The sequence below is a fragment of the Gadus macrocephalus genome, chromosome 8 (assembly GCF_031168955.1).
Source record: "Gadus macrocephalus chromosome 8, ASM3116895v1".
Classification (NCBI taxonomy): Eukaryota; Metazoa; Chordata; class Actinopteri; order Gadiformes; family Gadidae; genus Gadus; species Gadus macrocephalus.
Genome location: NC_082389.1, coordinates 4,424,933 through 4,439,443, shown reverse-complemented (window position 1 = coordinate 4,439,443; position 14,511 = coordinate 4,424,933). Strand labels below are relative to the sequence as shown.

At 46.4% G+C, this 14,511-nt stretch overlaps 1 protein-coding gene across 1 annotated transcript in view; it reads right to left on the bottom strand.

Moving 5' to 3' along the window:
• Positions 1-12,265, bottom strand: part of st18 (ST18 C2H2C-type zinc finger transcription factor) — a 20,136-nt gene extending 7,871 nt beyond the window's left edge. The window contains exons 1-8 of the mRNA XM_060058173.1: positions 11,420-12,265; positions 9,059-9,193; positions 8,065-8,155; positions 7,632-7,724; positions 6,573-6,835; positions 5,839-6,062; positions 3,033-3,371; positions 684-799 (exon numbers count right to left, since the gene is read on the bottom strand). Of these exons, the coding sequence (XP_059914156.1) occupies positions 684-799; positions 3,033-3,371; positions 5,839-6,062; positions 6,573-6,835; positions 7,632-7,724; positions 8,065-8,155; positions 9,059-9,193; positions 11,420-12,233 (2,075 nt within the window). The 5' untranslated portion in view covers positions 12,234-12,265. The remainder of the gene's footprint in view (positions 1-683; positions 800-3,032; positions 3,372-5,838; positions 6,063-6,572; positions 6,836-7,631; positions 7,725-8,064; positions 8,156-9,058; positions 9,194-11,419) is intronic.
• Between the last annotated feature and the right edge of the window lie 2,246 nt (positions 12,266-14,511).

Genomic DNA, 14,511 nt, shown 5'->3' with positions numbered 1-14,511 from the left:
TTATTAAGTAAAAGCCAATGCAACAGCTTTTTTCTACACCTATGTTGAAATATGTATGAAAGAAGTGAATCTGGGATGGACACTACAAAACGCTCTGCCCTTTCATATTGAAGTCGGTTCAGGGAGAGAGAAAAACCCCATTTCAATAGATGTGTTTGCGTTGCGGTTGCAGTTTCCTAGGGAGATCATGCAGTCTAGTGACTAGAAGGCTGAAGAGTTTATAAGCTTGTACCGGACATACAGGCAAAAACTCACTTTCACAAAGATACAAATCTTCTCCACATGAACCTGCAGACATACCGTATCACAGTGATATATAAATAGATATATATCACAGAGAGAAACGCTAGCTAATAACAGCGTGTGTGTGGTGGGCCAGTAGGTTTCATCTGCATCGTACAGTTCATTGGTATTAGACCTTTTTATCCAATAGGAGGGCTGATCTGGAATTATACTTTTGTTATTAATACCGCTCACCATCTGTCCATTGACCTTTTTTCTTTAAAGGGGAAAACTTTGCGTTAGGCACACATGACTGCTTCAAGATGCCCTCAAGACGGGCCCACCTCCCCTTTAAATAAACCAAACCAGCCTCCCGCCCTCTCCCCCCTCTCCCCCCTCTCCCCCCTCTCCCCCCCTGGCCCCCCTGGCCCCCCCGTGGTGATCCTGACAGCACAATGTACCTCATTAGCTCCTTCTTAGCGTCCCGTAATAGCAGCTTGTTTTTGGGGCTGTTCAGGCCACCGTCGCCGTGGTGATAGTGTTGCTCCTCCAGGGTCATGTCGTCAAAGTTATCCGGCTGGTGATCAAAAACAAACGCACCCTCATGTGTGAATACGTGTCCGTGAATCAATACGTATCCACGGGTCAATACATGTCCTCTTCAGAACTTTCACGTAAAATTGTGTAAAAAAAAAAAAAAAAGGAAAAGTGGAGATTTGACAATGATCTGCTTTGACCTTGAGGGTTAGTAACCAATGGAAAGCACTTAATGCTCTTTAAAGACAACCCGTCCCCCTCCCCCAACACAGACACACACACACACACACAAGCACACAAACACACACACACACACACACACACCTCCCCCCCGAGGATATGGAGCAGAGACTGAGAGTGATAATACTTAAAGATCCTGATAGTGTGGGCCAGACTACCCATCGTTTATACTCATACCTAATCTGAGCCCTCGCTGTGTGTGTGTGTGTGTGTGTGTGCAATGTATAGTCACGCCGTTCACATTGACTTTTGTCAGAGACGGTGTGCTCTGTGTCGGGGTGCCAGATGTTGGGAGGCTGGGAAAGAGGTCACATGTGTTGTTTGGCCTGTTTCGATGTCATAAAGACAAAAGGAGGCGGGACAAAAAGCAGCAGTGCAATGAAATGCAATCTAATCTATAAAAAAAACTACAACTGAAGGCTGTAGAAATAATCTTCTGAAAACATAAACCAGATTAGTGTTGTCTCGGACCCTCCGGGCAAGACATTGTAAAGGAAGCAGATTAGCCGTGTTCTGATGCAAGTGTGTCGTATGTTTGATGAGAGGTGAACAACTCTTAATAGAGACGCCAGTGTTCTCACTGTCTGTGATGCTTTTCCTCCCAGAATGCGTAGACATATTAATAGATTTATTTATTTGCGTCACAATGCTCTCTAGGAATACAGGTTTAGATGTCTTTTGAGTTCAGAGACGCAACTTATCGCACGCCTCAATGGAGAAAGTTGTTAAAGTCATAGAAAAAAACGTATCTGGTCTCTCATGACTCAAATATTTTAGCAGCGTGCTCTGAAACAGCGTCATTAAGGTCACAAAACAACAACCTCTTCCTTTCTGCATTTCTACAGATTTCCAGTTTCTCGGAAATCCGTCACTATGACAAAAATGAACGAACGATTTTCTGTTACTATTTAACGCAGAGGTCTTCAACAGGGGGTCCGCGACCCCTAGGGGGTCCGCAGAAGTACTGCAGGGGGGGTCGGGAAAGTTTTGGTTGATTAGACTTTTTTTTTATATTCCCCCCGCAATTTTTTTCCACAAATTGAAATTTTTTAAACACACATTAACATCAATCCAACACACTAGCCACGATTACATGGACACTTTTGATTCGATTTCTCATCAGAATAGCTCTATTCCTATCATGTGATCCGAATGTACTATATATATGTCATTTACAAAAGTGGTAAGCGTACGTTCGTACGTACGTACGTACGTACGGTCTCTCGCGGTCTTTCTAATGAAAGCCCAGCAGGAGAGAGCTTTTCTCTGCCTGCTCCTTCAATTACGAAGAAGGACAGCACAGTGAAAAAAGTTTCTCGTCCGGTCTTTATATCTACCCCCTCCTCCGCCGCAAACAATACGTATTTGGATGAGAGTGCGCAGCCAAGACTGTTGGGAGAGAGAGAGAGTGCTGTTATGCAAGGGATAATGAACAGAACGCCGGTCATAATCGGGAAAATAAGCGATCAGCAGAGAAAAAGTCCGCCAAAGACGTTGACGTCGCTTAGCAACCGGACACGCTGGGGTTGATAAGTTACCGGACATGTGAATTGCAATGTGAATTGCATTTATGCATGATTACATGCAATTGCCAGACATTGTTGATCTTGGCAGGTATCAGTTTATTATGTTATGTTATGTTTATGAATGGCAGTGGCATGGTCACCCTACTCACTGTACGTTGCACATGTTTAAAATGAAAACATGAATATATGAACCTGTGTATTATTTGAATATCTTAGTATTGAATGCAAAATAACAAGGTACATTTATACATGGCACTATAGGACCAGTTTAATATAAAAACAAAATTGTATACAATATATAAGTAGGGGGTCCCCGCTCCATCTCTCCATCAGTTTGGGGGTCCTTGGCCTGGTAAACGTTGAAGACCCCTTAACGGTTTACTTTGGGTCTCAAACTTTCTAAAACCCAACGTTTAAACGACTGCATCGCCGCGCCATCGTTGCTCCCCTGCTGCCCTGTGACTGGTCAGTGTTTTTCGAGGCGTTTTGGCTGTGTCTCCACCTCACCTCCTTGTCGTGCAGGAGCGTGACTTTGCTGAAGTTCATGGGGATGCGGCCCTCCCAGCCGTCGCGCTCGCACAGGGAGCGGTAGAAGGCCGGGTTGATCAGCAGGCTGCCGCCCTTGGCCATCGACGACTCGATGGGGTGGAGGTGAGGAGGATGCGGATGGGCGAGAGGAAGAGAGGGAGGAGGGGGAGGAGGAGGAGGGGGAGGGTGAGGAGGGGGATGAGGATGAGCCAGAGGATCCTCGCCAGGCACCTTGGTCCGGGTCGGCCCGACGAGCTCCTTGCCTCGCTTCATGCTCAGGTCCAGAGTGCCGTTCTCGTCCACCTCGATGAGCAGGTCCTGTACGTGAGGAGAGCGAGGGGGGAGGGGTCGGTCAGGATGGAAGACCTACTCCATCACGGGTGTCATAGCCAGTGTGTGACTCTCCACCAAAACAAGCGGATTAGAAGAAATGTGTTTTTAATGCCTTTAATTAATACGGCCATGACGGCATGATAATTGCACACAAAGCACACAACTTTAGGTCTATAAACGTGAGTCATGAGTTTAATAATAAAACGACCCCCCCCACCCCCCTTGATTTTTTTTTGACTAAGAAATGCCGTGATTAACACACGCCGCGGCATAACACTAAGCCAGCGATAATTCGGTTGGAATAAAAAATGGCTGGTGTATAGTTTTTTTTGGCCACTGACAGCTGTGTTGTGTGTTTTCTAGGACACACAACCAAGATGGCAGCTGTGGGGAGGGGGAGCCGGGGGGGGAGGGGTTGGCTGGTTTTAGGTCATCGTTATTACAACAAAAATTTAAAAAGCTTAACGTAGCATAAGTTTGCTTGTTGACAGCTGCGGCATGTGTGCTCCGAGTAACGCAGTGACGGACCAGAGAATGGCGAACACCGAGGGGTTTTATCGTATTAACGGAGGAAAGTTTTACCTTATTAAAAAAAAAAAAAAACGGCAAAATCCCTTTCTATGAGACCAATTACTCAACACATTCGTATAATTAAAGCCTATACATATTTTTCGCAACAAAAGGGGACCTTTCAAATTAATTAAAGGGGATAATTTCCACGGGCATCACATGCTGCTGTCCACTGTAATTATCCGGCTGTTTGATGATGTGTGTACCTAATCAAAATAACATCAGTGTGGAAAACTACAGGGCCGTGAAACAGCAGTTGTCTTCTCTCTGTATTATCTGTTAATAATCACTCACTCAATGTGTTTCGGCTGAAAAGAACACCAACGAAAACACGTATTACAGGTCCCCACAGAGGACTAAGTGCACCTGCCGTCCGACGTTGTGTGTCCGATCGAAGACGACACCTAATAAACGCAAGAGCGAGGAGGTGATAATGCACTCAAAGAAGTATGGGCACAACCCTAATAAAGAAAGCCTCTTCCCTCAAGTACTACAGTATGCGCATCTCTCCTGGGAAAACTAAGCTGCACTTAAAGAAGTACAAGTTCAACCCTAAAAAAGGAAGCCTCTTCCCTACAGTACGAGCGTCTATTCAAGAAAAGTAGGCTGCAATAGAAGAAGTACCGGTTCAACCCTAAAAAAGAAAGGCTCTTCCCTACAGTACGAGCGTATCTCCAAGAAAATTAGGCTGCACTCAAAGCATTAGGAGTTCAACCCTAAAAAATAAAGACTCTTCCCTACAGTGCATGCATCTCTCCAGGAAAACGAAGCTGTCCACAGAGAGCAGATGATGATGAAGTTGCTCACACTGTTTAATTCATACAGTGGGCTGGTACCTGGTACCGGGCCACATTCTCAGCTCACCAAGCTGCTGAAAGGGAGACATTTCTGTGTTGTTGTGTAGGTGTGGACCCTTGAATCATCCGCGAGACTGGGTGTATATATATCCCAGGGATTGACATTTGAATTGAAGCACGGAGAGAGAAAAAAAATAACAAAGTTTAAAGACAATAGCATGTCGAGATAATGCGATGAGATATCCCGATGAGCGGGGGTTTTAGAGTTGTAATCCAAAGCACACATTTTTTGAAAACGCAGAGAGAAAAAAGATTTGTAGGGTTTGTGGTTTTGGGTTGTTTTTGTGTGTTGTGTGCGTGTTTGAATTAAAGAGCAGAGTTGAATTCACATTAATTTATCTGATTAGTTTAATCCATTGAAAAGCCTTTGCAGATTCTGCCCGACTAGACACACACAACCCGTGTTGGATCATATAACTTAGCGAGATATCCCCTGCCATCTGTAAAACACAAGAGGCCCTGGGAGGAGACGACTCGTGGCCGTGCCAGAACGCGCTGAAACAAAATACAACATTTCTTGGAAAAAACGTAAAAAAAATCGGAATGAAAAAAAGATAGCTAATTGTAGTTTGAAAGCAAGGCTTCTGGTTTTTTGCAAGCTTTTGATGTGATTACATGACATTCTCCCTTTGTGTACATTAAAGCCTCGCGGAGGAAGCCACCTTGCTTCTCTGCTGCCAGAGAAACTGGAAAAAAATCCCTGCCATATTCTGGTCGTTTGATGTTCTCTCTCCCCCTTTCCTCCACCAATTCTTCTACTCATCTCCTCCTGTTTAATACACAAATGCCCCCAATGCTTCTCCCTTCCAGCTGACCACGCTGAAAACCTTTCCAAGCGCTCTATTTCAAAATAACAAAAATATAAATAAATATAAATGTACACCATTTTGTTGTTTGCATTCTTAGCATAGGGTCGGTCACAGTGTAGAGGATTGAACCCCCTGACCCCTGCGGCGATACTGCCAACCGCCACGCTATGCTCCACCACAAGACCAGAGACCGGACACACGGCGACGAAACCTCACCTTGGCAGGGGCGCCCCGGGGCTGACCGGGCCCCACGGCGGCGGCGGCGGCGGCGGCGTCCATGTTGTTGCGGTAGCGGGTTGAGAGGTTGAGGATGGCGGCGGTGGCGGCGGCGGCCTGCAGGCTGTCTCCGTTGGCGAAGTGGTGGGGGGGCGGGCTGTGGGGGCCCGAGGCGGGCAGCCGGGCCCCCGGGGAGCCCAGGAAGCCGGAGAAGTGGCGCGGCGCTGGAGGTGGGTTTAAAGGGGGGGGAACGATCACTTTAGCGTCTACGTTATAAAATGAAAACGTCAATAAAACAGAACGTATGAAATGAACTGGTGGATGAAACGGCGAGGGGAACACGATTACAGAATGTTTTGAGAAATGTTTACAAAAAATTAAGAAACATAAAAAGAACATAAAATATCTTAAAATAACTTATCTCTTTGGCTTATAGTGTAATGATGCAAGGCATCAGCGTCAATGATGCAATCACTGTTATGAACCTTTCTTCTGACAAATGTACTTATTGTCAGTTGTTTTGGACAGAAGCGTCCGCCGAACGCCCTAAACGGTAATGTAAATGAAACCGAGTGCAGTCTTGTCCTGTTAATTGTAAAGCCCAAAGACTCATATTCCCCCGTACAGTCACCATCCCACCATGAGATGATCCGACATCATTCAACCCGGCTCTCAGTATCTGATACGATACCCGCCCCGTTCCCTCTCTCTCCTTGTGACGCCCTGGGACTCACAATCGGGGTGTCGCGAGGGGGCCTCCTGCTCCGTCGGACCCCCGCCGCCGCCGCCGCTGCCGCCGCCGCCCCCCATCAGGGCGGTCGTCCCGAAGACCTGTGCGTCGAAGCTGGCGTGGTCGAAGCGGAGGCGGCTGTACTTGTCCCCCTCGTGGCCGAGCGTGCCCTGCAGGGCGGCCAACGCCCCCGCCGCCGCCGCCGCCGGGTGGGACAGCCGGTAATGCAGCTGGTTCATGTCGAACCTCTTCATTACGTTCATCGACCTGGGAGGGGACATGGCACGCAGACACGGCAGACAGAGGAGCGAGGGATTAATCACAGCGAGGGGGGGGGGGAAAGGAAAAAAAAGGGAGAAAAATAAACAGGGTCTGGTCTTCCAAGTACTAAATGATGTCAAATGAGGTGCACCCGTGCAGCGGGTTCCAGTGAGTTATTATGGGATGGCGGGGAAAGTAATAAAAAAATAAAATCAAAGGGGGATCTTTTTTAATTATCCACAGATGCCACTGTCTTTATCCTCTTAGGTCTGCGATGGATGGATGTGTGTTGGTGTCCTCAGAACGGCCATGTTGCCAGACTAATTAATATAGTCGGAGTGGGCATGTTGCCTGTGGTGTATCCGCGGGGAACAAAGAGTTCTCTTCTTTTATCATCTCTAATGGAAAGGAGGCGCGCAGGAGCCACAAAGAGCTGCCTCTCTAACAACACGCACACACACACACACACACACGCACGCACGCACGCACACACGCACACACACACACACACGCACGCACGCACGCACCGAAATCCTACTTGGAAAGCTTGAACTAGAACGTCATCTGTGGGGATCAGTTATTGAAAATAGCTCAGAGCCTCGTTCAGAATAATAGCGTTTTATTGTCGTGTTGTCCCAGCGTTTACCACAACTTGGAGCCCGACCCCCCCCCGCCGACCCGCTGCTCCTCGGGGCCGCGCCGAAGCGCTGCTCGGTGTAAACACGTGGCCCGGGTGTGATGGTGAGATGATGCATTGGTAGCGGCGAGGGGGGGGGGGGGGGGGGGGGGCTGATGTCGGTACCTGGGCGAGCGGTCGGCCGTGGGTCGGGCTTTGGGGCTCTCCTCCGGGGGCTTGGGGGCTTTTACTGCAGCGGCGATGGGGCAGCCCGAGAGACTGGGGAGGGAAGAGGGGGCAGGTCACGCCGGTTGGCCACCACTTACAGTATACTGTCAGTATATAGGCACTCGCTGTGTGTGTGTGTGTGTGTGTGTGTGTGTGTGTGTGTGTGTGTGTGTGTGTGGGTGTGTGTGTGTGTGTGTGTGTGTGTGCGTGCGAGTGAGTGCTTGTGTGTGTGCGTGGGCGCATGTGCGTGCATGTGCGGTAATCTCCGGTCTACCCATGGCCTGTGCATGTGCACGTTCCTCTGGTGGGTGTGTGTGTGTGTGTGTTTGTGTGCGTGTGCACGCACCTCCGGTGGGTGTGGGTGTGTGTGGGTGTGTGCGCATGCACGTACCTGCGGTGGGTGCTACGGTTACTGTTGACGTGACCCCTCCCCGTGCAGCCAGGCGTGGGGCACTTGAGGACGTTCTCGTGCATGGCCAGGACTACCACGAAAGAAGAAAAGAGAGTCGACACACAATTCATAACAAAAACGTTTAACAATATTTATATAATTGATGGTATGCTGGTGAACACTTGTACAGTGGCTGATAATAACCTAATAAACAAACACAAAAAAAAAAAAAAACACAAAACACAAAACAACAAAACATAAATCCACATGTTCCTAACTGGTAAAGTTTAGTGGTGAAGAAACAAACAGATGGAGGATGAATTGAAGACAAAAGCTTCAAGGTTTTCTCATTGTGTTGGAAGTGCTGCCACGGTGGCCCGGGAATGTAAATAGCTTACAGCAAAGAGGAATATAGCAAGACATGATTATGTTCTTCAAAACATCCGTATTGTTAAAGGCTTCCCTGTGTATCCTTTAGAAACTTCCCTCTACTGTGCAGACGGTCCAATTAGTTCCACGGAGTTGTCTGTTTATTTCTCAATACTGCGTTCGCTGGCCCTTTGATTTGCAAATACTGCCTTCACTCTTAAGAGCACAAGCTTTTATTTTTCCTTTCCCTTTTTTTTATTGAAAAACTTAATTACTTTCTCCGCTCCTTTTGTAACATTACTGTTTAATGTCCAATGTTTGTTGGCGACACATAGAAACGACTTTACAATCGCCAATTTGTTGAAGAAGGGGGAAAAAAAACACATTTTCAATTTTCCCAGACAAATAAAAAGTCTATCGCTGAATTTAAGTTCGGAGGAAACTATGCAGAGCCCCGTCTGTACAGAGACTCCTTCTGTCAAATGAGGGTTTGAATTCAAACATTCGATTCACAACCCACTCTCGTTTCGATTTTAATAATTCCACTTGCATAATATATGTATATGAATAAATACTTATGACTCCATGATGAACCGTATGAGGCGGTTCTCTCTGTCGGACTCACTCTCTGGGGGGACCCGGACTTTGTGGGGGCACCCCGACAAGCTCCGGTGATGGGGGTACAGGCCAGTGACGTGACCGGTGCCGTCGCACCCGGGTGTCGGGCACTTGATGTCCTTCTTGTCCGTCCGCGGGGAATCTACGACAACGACACAAAACACACACACTGTGTTAAAGTACGGTACACAAAACACACACTGTGTCTTAAAAGTACGGCATAAAAAACACACACATTGTCTTGAAGTACAGTTCACAACAAACATAGTGTCTTATGTTACAGTATAAAAAACACACAGTGTCTTAAAATACAGTGTAAAAAACACACACAGTGTGTTAAAGTACAGCATAAAAAACACACAGTCTCTTAAGATTTAAAGTACTGTACAAAAAACACAAACAGTGTTGATCCTAAAGTACAGCGTAAAAAAAAACACAAAGTGTCTTAAAGTACAGCATTAAACACACACAGTGCCACGTCTTAAAGTACAGTAATAGAAAACGCCGTCAGAGGAAAAACCAGACATCTGTCTGAGGAAGTCAGCGAACACAGTCGGAGCCATGCTGACGATATTGTCTTGTTGCGACAACGCCACATATTGGACCGTAAGTCCATACAGATTGCAATATCATGTAAAGCCAGACACTTTTTTCTATTAAGCTGTCATTTTAGTTAAGGCTGCAGTTCACCACAGAACATCCACTTCTTAATGCTCATCCATGGAAAGATTACATCTAGGATTACACATTTAGCTGCAGTTATTTGAAGAATCCAAGGCAAAAACATTAGTGGTACTTTAGGAGGATTTAAGACTTATGGTCATGGTTAAATATCCGCTTGATTCCTTCCACAATTCAATGTTCCGAGTTGTAGCAATTTCGACCAGGAAAATATGTTCATTTTTTATGATAGACCATTCATTATTTCTTCACTTGTTAACAAAAATATTTGAACAAAAAAATATTGTACCCCCCCCCCCTCCTCAATAAAGTTATTATATTTTGGTTGAGTTCCACAAGTCTTATACAACCAGATCTCTGAGATCTGTCTAATACAGTGGTTCTCAAACTTAGCTCCACAATTATGACCAACTTTATAAAATAGAATAAAACACAGTAGCGTAGGCTTGCTGCCCTATTCAGCTACGCACAGTTCATGCAGAAGGCATAGTTATTCTTTATAACAACATTAGTTATTGTTATCTATTGTCAGCTGTACAAAGGGGTAGCACTAGAATTGGCACAAACTCCATCACACAACTCTCATAAAACGCAAGGGGCCGCCCCTCACACACACACACACACACACACATACACACACACATACACACACACAGACACACAAGCGCACGCGCACGAACGTACACACACAGACATACACACACACACACACACATGCCCAAACACAGAGCAAGTGACAACATTAAGAATAAAAACTGTAAAAACTGTACACAAACACACACTCACCCACACATGAAGTGACGATATTAAGGATAACAACTTTATTTCATTCAAAATCACAAACAAACACATGCACACACACACACACACACACACACACACACACACACACACACACACACACACACACACACACACACACACACACACACACACACACACACACACACACACACACGTACGCAAACACACACGTGAAAGTGAAAACTTTAAGAATAACAACTGAATTTCATTCAAACGCACACACACAGCAAGTGAAAAAGGAAGAATAACAACTGAAAACCAACAAAACCTGAAAAAAGTTAGGGTAAATACAAACAATATTAAAGTGGGCCAGCACGTTGAGAACTGAACTTCAATGAACCTTATTTGAACACAGCCTCTCCTAACACAGTGCTGGGATGTCTGACCAATCGAGGTCAGATTCAGTCTAAGCACAAAGGGTCGGAGAAAGTGCACGGCCTTGTACGAAAGCACAGGGTATTCGCTGTGTTGTTGGATGCAAAAGTCCAGTAACTACTGCCGTCACAGTTTAGCTTATAATCGTGGCTGTTTGTACGTGCTATAACCTGACTACGACAGGCCGATATCGATGCAAACATTTTACAGGAAAGGTTGAACTTATTTTGAACCCCATTTTAATGATCCGAAGATTGAGGTATTTTCATTCGTAGTAAAATATTGAAAGTATTGCATTTATTAATAAATTGTATTTAAAAAAAATTACAGAGATTCCTCTGTGTGCCACCAGTGGTACGCGTACCACCGCTTGAGAACCAATGGAAACACACAAATACAGAACACAAGGCTTTTCGGAGAGCTTCAGACCTCCTTCAGACCTACGCACCACAACCTTACTAACCGAGTCATCTGAACGTACACTTACAAGACAAACAACCGTACACACCTTTTCCCCCGTGGTAGTTGAGTCGGATGTCCATGTCGATCATCCGGTGGTGCCTCCTCTCATTGGTCATCTGCTCCAGCAGAAACCGGTCCATCTCCCTGTAGGCGTGGTGCAGGGCGTGCCTCTGCTCCGACTGCAGGGCCACGGCCTGCTCCAGCAGGCTGAGGTTCACCCTGCCCTGGCCCATCTCCATCGCCCTGTCCTGGAGCCCCAGCGCCCAGCCCCCCAGCCGGGGCGGTCTCTCCAGCTCCGGTGGCTCTCCGTCGCTCTCCTCCTCTTCCTCCTGCCGCTTGAACCCCAGCACCTCCTCTTCCTCCATCTCCCCCCCCTCCTCCTCCACGGGGCGCTGCTTGAACCTCATCACCTCCTCCCCCTGCTCCTCCTCCTGCTCCAGCTGGAAGAAGCTGGCCCGGCCCATGGGAACCCCCAGCTCCGGTCGGGGGCGGTCGGCGGCGGCGCGGAGCCCGTTCCTCTGGTCCTCCGGGCCTCTAGGGGGCGTGGTGAGGAGCCGGCTGCCGGACAGGGACTGCGGCCGCCACCTGGGCTCCGGGTCCAGCTCTCTGTACGGACTCCTCTGGGGCGACAGGGAGGTGCAGGTGAGGCTCCTCCTCCTGGGGCGAACGGGGTCCTCCTCTTCCTGCGCTAGTCCCGCCTCTTCCTCCTCCGCTTCCTGCTCGAGCAGCGCTCCCGACAGCTCGTACCGGGGGGATAGATCCGGTGGGCTTCGGGTGGCCGGGGACCAGCCACGGGGGTCCGGGAGTTTGACCGCCATGGCGTCGCCATGGTAACCGTTTCGGCACGCCACCTCGGCCATGATGTCTGCGTCTGAAAGGAGCGGATCGAACGTGGTTACGCGTTTACACCGGCCTTGTTTTTTTTTTTAAATCATCATTATTGAGTGTAAAATACATACAGTACATGCAGCAATATGATTGTTTCCCATAATCTTCCTCAAATCCATTTAGCGTTTTCAATTCGTGGCACTTTTTTTCGTAGATGATGTCTCGAGGAAAAACATGTTTTGTTTTTCTTGTACCACCAGCGAGAGGATTTGTGAGCACATTTTGATGCTGAGTACGTTTGGGACACAATCGAAATGTACAGCCGTGAGGTCAACATCTACGTTCAATCCAAGGCAATTCTGCGCGCGATAACAGACATGAATATGAACATCACCGTTTGTGGAAGAGACAAAACAGGGGAGATGAAGAACACAATTGTTTTCTTCTCTGGCGCGTCGAGGGAATAATATATTTATTTTTTGTAAACAGGATTATGGATGGATTTTCAAATGTGGGCGCCTGGGAACATCAGTTTTTAAGTACTTTTTAAGTGTAAGACAAGCAGTGACACACGGTCAATTGCAACACCCAGCACAGTTGACACAAGGCATGTGTGTTTCCAGGGATAAGAGTAAGAACAGTGGATGTGTTTTCTAAAAACACTTTCTGGAACAGACATTCTTTGACTCTAGAAAATGAAGGGAAAAACGCATTGGGAAGAAGACTTCAAGTCTTTGGGCTTTAAAGTGAGTGAAAATGTAAAGATTCAGTGTTGGTTCATTCCATCAGATTTGAATATGGTGCATACTTTCTCACATAGAGATCAATGCTTTTCAGAATATCTTATATATAATCAGCTGGATTGAAAAAAAAGAGGGTTATAAAAATATTATTTGATCGTTGAAATGATCTAGATTTCCTCCTAAATGATAGATCAAATTGTTTGCGTTATTATGATTTATCGTGTATTGGGCTAAATGGTGGTGTTTCTGTATATTATTCATGCGTTTGAAGTATAATGATTTAATTGAGGACATTTACTAAAATAGAGCCCATTGTACACACGGTACAGGATGTGATGTTTCATGAGAGAATATATAGGTCTTTCATTTATAATCAACCTACCAGCAGTGGAACTAATGCTGGCCTATATGTGTTCTTTGCATAGTAAAACAATATACTTCATTATATAATAATAAAAAACTGTAATGCTAACGATATTTTTAATTAAGCTATTTCAATATATGTCTTTTTTAATTATTTTTTTTAAACAAATTTGGCTATGTTCTGGATAATTGGATTTGCACCTAATTCAATGTGTTCCACGCTTTGCTGGGGATCTCGCAATCTAATTCGATCCTGGAAAATCAGTTGAGCGTCACGAAAACAAAAGATCGTAGGCCACGGAATAAACGACAAAGACGTCACCCATAATCATACACCCCCTCACCCTACACTCGCTATCCCCCTCTCTCCCCCGCTCCCTCTCTCTCTCTCTCTCTTTCTCTCTCCGCCTCGCAAAGTTTCTTACTAAACGATGATGTTAAGTTGCGGTCTATGATCAACAATGCAAGGCTATCGTTGGGATTGATTTAACAAAATCTCCACTCATCCCACAGAATCATTCAAACTTATGCTAAGGCTAAAGCTCTTTGCACCCTAAGCATAAGTAGGCTATGTTGCGGGTCTATCCTCTTAAGTGGCCTGGCGCCACAAAAGCAAAAGTAAGGGCTGGACCAGCAAAGGGATTCCAAGGGGTTGATGGGAGATTTCTGCGGAATCAGTTGACACACTGCTTATAGTGGTGATGATGCCGATAAAAACACATGCATTATCCAACCACAACTGGATGTTAAAGAGAGGGCACGGCAACACACAAAAAACCTAATCCTTCAGCAAAAGAGCTTTACATTTTTAACACATATGTGTTGCCCAGATAAAACAAAATAAAATCCTGCAGAATTGTGCGTTTATATCCTAATCAGCGAAATACGCTTATTCCGAATTCCCTGCAAATCACAACGCAGTGTGTACCCACGCGCACGCACGCTCGCACGTGTTCGCTGTCTCTTTCAAACGGGCACAATCAGGCAGCCTGTTTAAACACACACACACACACACACACACACGCACACACGCATGCACACACGCGAACGCACGCACGCACACATGCACGCAAGCACGCACACACACGCACACGCACACGGAAGCACAAACACTGGGACGGTCTCTTATGGCGACTGTTGTGCTGGAACAGGTGAGCGCTTTGCTCTCCAGAACCACCATTAACCAGCACTCTGCAGTGGGGCT